General features: G+C 38.1%; 1 protein-coding gene across 1 annotated transcript in view; it reads right to left on the bottom strand.

Moving 5' to 3' along the window:
• Positions 1-9,292, bottom strand: part of TMPRSS11A (transmembrane protease, serine 11A) — a gene marked incomplete at its 5' end in the record, with an annotated part of 97,095 nt that overhangs the window by 18,147 nt on the left and 69,656 nt on the right. The window contains 2 exons of the mRNA XM_006902723.1: positions 2,656-2,827; positions 5,217-5,255. Coding sequence (XP_006902785.1) covers positions 2,656-2,827; positions 5,217-5,255 — 211 coding nt within the window. The remainder of the gene's footprint in view (positions 1-2,655; positions 2,828-5,216; positions 5,256-9,292) is intronic.

Genomic DNA, 9,292 nt, shown 5'->3' with positions numbered 1-9,292 from the left:
TCACAGTTTTGGTTTGCTTGGCTCCACAGTCAACACTCTTGGCACCAGTAGCCAAGAAATTAAAAGATGTATTGCGATGGGAAAGTCTGTGATTAGAGACCTCTCTAAAGTGCTGAAGTGCAAGATGTCAGTCTGGAGAATAAGGTGCGCTGATACATGCCATGGTCTTTGCAATCACTTGCTATGCATCAGAGAGCTGGACAATGACTAGGAATGACAGAAGAAGAGTTGATGTCTTTGGGCTTTGGTGTTGGAGAAGAGTATTGAATATACCATGGGCAGTTAGGAAAAAAGACAGGTTTGTCCTGGAGAGGGTGAAGCCAGGCTGTTCCTTGGAGTATTCTGAAGCTTTGTCTGACATAATTTGGACATGCTGCAAGGAGGGACCAGTCCTTGGAGAGAGACGTCATGCTTGAGAGGGTAGAGGAACAGCGCAGAAGAGGAAAACCCTCCATGAGATGGATTGATTCAGTGACTAGAGTATGGAGGTAGGTGTGCTGGAAATGGTGATATTGGCACAGGATAGGGCAGAGTTTAGGGTTGTTGTACGTAGGGTTGCTCTGAGTCGCAGGCGACTCGACAGCACATAACAACAGCAACAATCTATGGTCAACTTATATTTGACAAGGAAATAAACTTATCAAATGGGGAAATGGCAACCTCTTCAATAAATGGTGCTGGCAAAACTTGGCTGCTACATGCAGAAAGCTGAAATAGGTTCCTCATCTCACACCATACACAAAAATAAACTCAAGGTGGATCAGATACCTAGGAGTAAAGCCCAAAAAGATAATGTTCATAAGAGAGAAATTTGGTTCAAGTTTAGAAGGCCTAGTCTCTGGTATAAAGAGATTGCCAAATACAGCCAGAAATGCATATTTGAAGAGGATAAAATTGGTGAATGAGACCTAAAGGTTAAATCCCTGTGTGCATCACAATCTATTTCCAACTGAGTGAAAAGAAAACCTATTGACTGGGAACAAACATTTGGCAATACTGTCTCAAACAAGAGTCTCATAAAGAATGTTTACAGAATACTCCTAGGCCTCCACAAGAAAAAGACTGATGCATACCCATGTTTATTGCGACTTTGTTCACAACAGTAGAGTTGGAAACAACCTAAGTGCCCATCAACAAACGAACTGATAGAGAAGCTGGGGTATATTCATAAAATGGAATACTACGCTGCATTGAAAAACAAGCAACCCATGCAATATTATTCAAAATGGGTGACCCTGGAGGACATTATTCTGAGTGAAATATCTCAGTCACAAAAGGACAAATACTGCATAGTGCCACTGTTGTAGAATGGGACTGACATCAGGGTTGAGGTGAGACTGAGAATGTTTGGATAAATTATGTATATTGCATTGAAACAGATGAGGGAGAGAACTGTTTACAAGGGATATATGATTGGGTATTATGGTTATGACAAGAGTCCAGAATGAAGGTTGCATAGTGAAGTGTACTCGGGGTAAGGAGAGGGGAATTGTATATCAATGAAATAATTTTTCTTTCACTTTTCAAAGAGAAGAACAAACCAGGTGGCGGGGAGAGGGATGGGCAGGAAGAAAAATGGAACAATGAATAAATGGAAATCCAAAATCTTTGTAAATGTTCATTAAAAAAAAAGAAAGAGAGGGAGAAAGACTGATAACCTAATTATAGATTGGGCAGAAGACATGGAAAGAATTCTTCACAGAGAAAAATATTAGAATGACCAACGGACACATGAAGAAATGTTCAAAATCACTGGCAAAAAGAGAGATGCAAATCAAAACTACAATGAAATATCATCTCACTCCAGCAGCAGTGGCAAAGTTTAACAGAGCAGCAAGTAATAAATGTTGGAGAGGATGTAATAAGATAGGAGCTCTTATACATTCTTGGTGAGGGTTGTAAAATGTAAAAGGCAGTTTAGTGCTTCCTCAAAAAGCTGAACACAGAAATTTCATATGACCCAGCTATTCCACTGCTTGAAGTACAACCTGAGAAAATGAGAACTGAGGCACAAATGGATATATGTACAGCAATGTTCATAGCAGCCTTATTTACCATCACTAGAACATGGAAACAGCCCAGATATCCAGCCACAATGGAATGGATTGAGAAATTATGGTACATTCACATGTTGGAAGATTACACAGCATGAAGGAGCAATGATTTTGTAAATTACTGTTTAACTTGGTAGAGACTGGAGAACATTATGCTGAGCGAACTAATTCAGTGTCATAAGGACCAATGCTGTATAAAACCATTGTTGCAGAATGAGTGTGAAGATCCAAGGCGGTGTAGATAAATGATGAAAGCCGAGGGGTGAGGATGGGCAAGGGGGAAGATGTCAATCATAGGGTCACACAATTTGGTGAGTAGGGGTATGTGAAGGAAATGGGAAAGATCCAGTGTGAAAAACAATGTATTCAAACTTTTTAAACAAACTAGTATAAAATTTAAAAAAGAAAATTGATGATTTAGTTAATCAGTACTAGGATAATGACTATTACCCTCTATACTTTTACCAAACTTCTGAATAAGTATGGCAGTATAATCTGCTGATTTTCTTTTATTTTTTAGTTGATTGTTACCCAAAACAACTCTGATATTTAATAGTACGGGTTCAAACTAAGGTGAATAACTTACCTTTTAATAACTTACCTTTTAAAACAGTGTGCTGCTGTAACAAGCCACGTGCTACTGATCAAGCTGGCACCACACTGATGTATGTTGTTACGCTGAAGGGAAGCTTGCCAAGGCCAGGCTGACTTAGCTGCTATGTCCTCAGACATTATTCTGTTAACTATTAAAGGAACAGCTCGTTTTCCACAACCTGAAAAAAGTGAGAGGAGTAAATCATAAAACAAATGATTCCCTGGACTTTGTGTGATAGAGAGAATGTAATGAAATACTGCAATATAGTCAGATTTATAGCTGTCATTATGAAAGCATATACTCTATCAATAGTTTTCCTCTATGATTCCTGATATGAAGATATTTTGCTTACCTCTATACTTATAGATATGGATATATGTTCCTTACCTAAACTTTGTTAAATTGTAAAGGGTATAAAATAATTTCTATGTATTTTCAGTAGCAATTATGTACATATTATGGGAGCTCATATTAAGAATATTATTTCACTATCTTTTTGTGATCCAGAAATGCTATCAGGACATGGAGTTATCACTTCTCCAGTTTCCCCATGTCAGACAAAGAATTGTTCCTTTGTTGAAACTTAGCTCCCCATCTATTATTCAGATAGATTTTGTTCCTAAAGTGTAGAGAGTAAATGTGTCAGACGGGTCATGAAACATTTTGTGATCCATTATTTCCTATAAACTTCATCTTCACATTTGTCAGATATAAACCAGATCGTATATCATGTTCATCAGATCAAAGGATTCCTACTAAAAAAGCAAGCATATTTTAAATATGATGACAATAATGAAAATATTCTATTCTTGTCACAATTAATTAAGTACAGGAAAAGTTATTTTACATTCAAACTAAAACTGACCTTTTCAGAAATCTCTATTTCTCTATAATTACTCTACTCTAGACCATTGTTTTCTCTACCTGTCTCTTTGCCCTTTTAATCCAATCTCTATACTGTAGTCTATATGATCTATTTTTTTTTAAAAAGAATGATCTTTCTTGAATGCATAAACTCTTTCAATGACTATTTATTGGCCTCTAAATAGAGTAAGATTATTTCAGCGTGATTACAGACCTTGATGATTATTAATTATGCCCTTCCTTTATATTGTCAAGCCCCATTTTATGTTCCAGAACATAGAACAAAAATCTGTGTTCTTGATTACTTGGAGATATTTTTAAATATTATTCCCCCTGTTCACAGTACTTCACCTTTTACTTAACTCATGCCGTCTCCTCTATCCTGTTTCAAGGATCACTTTCTAAGCCCACAAGGCCACATCATCTGCCTCTTGAATTTAATATCTCAGCACAACACCTAGTCTGTCATAACCTTTATTAAATTGTTTAACATTTCCAAATTTATTATCTATCTCCTCTATCACTGGCCTCTACCCTGTTTGAGCATAGAGAGTATGTCTTATTTATAATAGTGTTGTCAGCTTCTGACACACTTTTGGGGACTTAGAAGAATTGTTGAATAAATGAATGCAAATGCTTCCTAAATTTGCAAGATATAATGTCAAATGGACAAAAATTTTTATTCAAATTCATGGCTTATTAGGTAAATATCTTTCAAAATTCAGTTCATGGTCTTAATCAGTATTTGCTTAGATGAGACTGAAATCACTCAGCATAATGCTTTCCAGTCTTTTCCCATGTTACCTAGTTTTTTCAAAATCATTCCTTCTGAGGGTCCCATTGTGTGAATGTATCCTAATCTTTCAATCCATTCATTTATTGATGGACATTAGGACTGTAAAAGACTATTATTGTAAAAATAGAAGTAAGAAGTGTATAAAAGTCCAAAGGGAAAGGGGAGTGGTATAGGCATACTCTGGGTGGAAAGGGAGGGACATCATGGGGTTGCAGTTTGGTGGGCTGAGGGCAGAGGTGAAAGAATCAGGAAAGATCCATTGGGCATCTGACAAGAGGAGGTAATAATAGGCATAGAACAATGATGATTAGTTTTATGAAACACAACATATGAGAATGATTATATGAAACAGAATGTGAATGAAAGAATATGTGAAATACAGCTTATATGAATGAAAATGATGGATATGAAATTTGTAAGCAAACCAATATAAAATCAAACCAAAATAAAACAAATTTAAAAAATATCTTTCAGTCCATGATGATACAAAGCAAGTGAAATCGTTGTACTATGTAGTTAGTATATTAAACAGGTGATACAGATCAGTTACAGATAATGGGATCCATCATTTTCTCATTTCATTTCTCAGAAAAATACATTTAACAGAATTTAGGAAAACTAGAAAAGTAAGCCTGTTTATGCCAAATCAGAAATAGTTTCTTCAAATAGCCTAAAAACTTTAACTGGGTAAAATATTTTTTGTGAAAAAAAGGAAAAATAAAAACACCTGGTCTTAGAGTTAGGAATAAAAATAGTGTTTTTATTAGGGAATACAAGTTTACATTTACCATTCAATTCCTATTCTCTAGCTCCAAAAATGAGGAACATGGGTAGAAAGCTGTAATAGTTAAAGATGTTGTTTCTGATGTGTAATTTTAATTTATTTATGTAAGCTCACTCAACTTACATGCTTGGACAGTTAGTTTTCCTGTTGATGAGCTCATTGCTGAAAAACAAAAGAGAATAAATAAGGGTGATTTGATACTCTCCGTGTTGGTGTCTTAGTGCTGCTATGACAGGAAAACCACAAGCCAATGGCTTTATAAAATTTATTTTCTTGCGGTTTAGGAGGCTAGAAATTCTTAATTCAAAGTGCCAACTCTAGCAAAAGGATTCCTCTCTCTGTCAGCCATGATGGAAGATCTTTGTCTCCTTTCAATATCTGTGGACCTACCATTTCTTAGAACTCTACCAATATCTAGCCATCACTTTTCCCCTGGGTCTACTTCTTACCACTGGACTGATAGGCAGCCTCATGATGGACAGAGAGGAGATTGAAACTATCAGCAGCTTCATCTTGCTTGGATCCACAGTTAACACTCTTGGTATCAGCAGTCAGAAAATAAGAAGACCCATTGCACTGGGAGAATCTGCAGTTAGGGACCTCTCCAAATTATTGAGGAATAGTGATGCCAATTTGAAGATTTATGGTGTGTCTGATTCAAGCACTAGTCTTTCCAATTACTAGCTATGCATCCAAGAGCATCTAAAGATGGCAGAAAAAGAATTGATGACTTTGAGCACGGAATATCTCATGGAGAGCCAAGAGAATGAACAGATATGTCTTAGAGAAGGTGCAGCCAGAATGCTCTTTGGAGGCAAGAATGATGAGGCTTCGCCTAACGTACTTTGGACATGTTGATAGGAGGTGCTATTCCTTGGAGAAGGACATGATGTTGGGAAGGGAGGAAGATCCACAAAGGAGATAATGACCCTCGTCAACAAGGTGGATTGATAAGGTAACTGCTGGAATGAGCTCTTGCATGTCAACAAGTATGAGGATGGTAGAGGATAGAATAGGGTTCAGATCTTTTGTTCATAGGGTCATTATGAGAAGTGCTTGACTCAAAGGCACCTAACAACAACAGCAACAAGTTATATACTTTGAGTATGCGGCCAGAATGGCTAGTCCTGGGAGAAGGACATCACGGTTGGAAGGGTGGAGGGAAAGCCCAGGAGAGGATGACCATGAAAGAGTCATTTGACTGTGTGGATTACAATAAATTGTGGCTAACCTTGAGTAATGGGAGTCTTAGAATACTTAATTGTGCTCATGGACAACCTATACTTGGACCAGGAGCAGCCCTCAGAAGAGAGCAAGGAAACACTGTTGTTATTGTTATGTGCCATCAAATAATTTGTGACTCATAGCTATTCTATGTATAATAGTTCTAAAATCTGCCATATCATGAGCCAGTCTCACTGTCTCAGAAATACCTACCCATCACTGCCCCTGTTATGATATCAATCCATCTCATCCAGGGTCTTCGTCTCCTGTGCTGTCCCTCCATCTTTCCATGCATATCTTTCTCCAAGGACTGTTCATTTTCCCTCACATACCTAAAGTATGTGAGAGGGAATTAAAAATTCTTGCCTTCAAGGAGCAGCTTAGTTTCACTCTATCCAGGACAGACCTGTTTGTTCCCTTGACAGTCCAAGTTCAATACTCTTTTCTAGCATCACAGCACAAAGGTATGAATTCATCTTCTGTTGTTCTTGGTCACTGTCCAGTTCTCTTATGCGTAGCAAGTAATTGTGAAAACCATGGCCTGAATCAGGTGCACCTTAATCTCTAGACTGACATAGTTGCTTTTGAGCACAATGGAGTGGTCATTGACAACAGATTTTCCCAATGCATTAATTTTTGGGTTTTTTTAAAAATCTCTTGACTCCTGGTTCCAAGAGGGTTTATTGTGGGACAGAGCAAGCTGAAATTGTTAACAACCTTAACCTCTTCTCCATCTATCAAGGTGATGCCAATTGGCCCAGTGGTGAGAAGTTTTATTTTCTTGATGTCGAGCTTCAATCCATATTGAAGACTACAGTCCTTGGCCTTCTACAGCACACATTTCAAGTCCTCCTTAATTTCAGCAAGCAAGGTTATGTCATTTGCATAATGCAGATTGTTGATGAGTCTTCCTCCAAACCTGATGCCTCACAATGCCCGGCCTCCCATATGATCTGTTCTGCATATACATTGAAAAGGTATAGAGACAGTACACAATCCTTTCCCAATTTTGAACCATGCACTGTTACTTTGTTTTGTCTGAGAACAGCTTCCTGGTCCAAGTATAGGTTTCACATGTTTCAGGTGTTCTGGAATTCCCATTCTTTTCTACGTTAGCCACAATTTGTTGTGATCCACACAGTCCAATGCTTTTGCATAGTTAATGAAACACAGACAGACACTCTAACGTTCTCTTCTGTCAGCCAAGACCCATCTGACATTAGCAAGGATTTCTTTAGTGCCATGGCCTCTTCTAAATCTTGCTTATCTTCCTGGTAGTTCTCTGTCAACATATTGTTTCAGTAATTTTTGGATAATCTTCAGCAGGATTTTACTTGTGTGTGATATTAATGATGTGTTTGTTGTTAAGTGCCATCGAGTCACTTGCAATCCATATCGACTCTGTATAAAGCAGCTCTCAAGTCTGCCGTTTCCTGAGCATTCACTTTTTGATAATTTCCACACTCTGTCAGATTCTACAGGACACATCACCTTCCCTTCAGAGACAGTACAAATAAACTTAAGAGACACTGGACACAGGAAAAAAAATCTCTCTGACAAGCTGTCAAGTCATGAGTCGGACAATGGGACATTAATTCTGAAGGCATTTAGTAGAAGTGAAGTGGTATCCTGCTGGAGGGTGAAGCTGGGAAATAAGTGGGTCAAGGCATTGGGCTAAGGGCAGGGACTACACTGTAACTAATGGTCAACTCCAAAATGAGGGATTTGTCTTTCACTACTCCACAAATTGCTGTCTGTCAGATACTCCTCTAAGTCTAAACATTTAGATCAAGACAGACTAGGAAGAAGGATTGGCCATCCACTTCTGAAATGGCAGGCCTCTAAAAATCCTATGTACAACACAACACACGTAGACGAACAGAAAGGGCAACCTAGATAGAACTGTTAAGCATGGAAATACAAAGGAAGAGGAACAGTTGTAAGCAGACACTAGTAATTGGAACATGGAATGTGAGAACCATGAATGTAGGAAAATTAGAAATTGTTAAGAAAGAATTGGAACGCATAAATATTGACATAGTAGGAATTGGAGAGATGAGATGGACTGGCATGGGGCATTTCGAGTCAGGTGATCATATGATATATTATTCTGGAGATGAAAAGGTGAGGAAAAATGGAGTTGCTTTCATAGTCAAAAAAGAAATTTCTAAGTCCGTCTTGAAGTACAACATTGTGAGCGATAGGATTATATCCATACACTTACAAGGAAGTCCAGTGAACACTATTATCATCCAGATATATACACCAACAACCGTAGCCAAAGAAGAAGAAATAGATGATTTCTACCAACTCTTACAGGCAGAGATACATGGAATATGCAATCAAGATTGCAATTGATAATAATGGGCGACTGCAACGCAAAAGTTGGGAACAGGGAAGAAGAATCAGTAGTTGGAAAACATGGACTTGGTGACAGAAATGAAGCTGGAGATAGAATGATTGAATTTTGCACAATGACTTATTCATGGCAAATACGGTTTTGTTTTGTTTTTTTAATCCATAAATGCACTTTATTACAGATCTGTGGAGGACAGTGGGTCCCGGCCTCAAAGACTGCCTCCCCATCTGGGAGTGGTCATGGGCTTATAAACTAGGGTGAAACTTCAGCTCATTTAACAATGCACTTTTGTTAGTATAAAAGGTAATTTCTACATCTGTAACGGACAGTTCCCATCTTTGTATCAGTAATTCAGAAAGACCCCAGTTCTCTTCCTGGTAAACAGGCAGATTAAGATACAGTTTATACATGTGACTGGAGAACCAGCTTCACCAGCATCTAGGATAGATGCATTTCCTCTTCGGGTAAACAGAGGAAACTACTCTACATGACTAAAGACAAGAAACAGAGAATTCAGAGGCTAAGCAAATAGTTTTGCAGGCTGAAAAGAAGAACTATAGTTTGCAGAGTGGATTATATTTGGGGGTAGGGGGTGGGGTTTGGGGAGGTGCGGGGG

Source organism: Elephantulus edwardii, unplaced genomic scaffold, assembly GCF_000299155.1.
Source record: "Elephantulus edwardii isolate Elephantulus edwardi_28Jun2011 unplaced genomic scaffold, EleEdw1.0 scaffold00442, whole genome shotgun sequence".
NCBI classification, from domain to species: Eukaryota; Metazoa; Chordata; class Mammalia; order Macroscelidea; family Macroscelididae; genus Elephantulus; species Elephantulus edwardii.
Note: the sequence above shows the minus strand (reverse complement) of the source record. Positions and strands in the feature narration are given on the sequence as shown.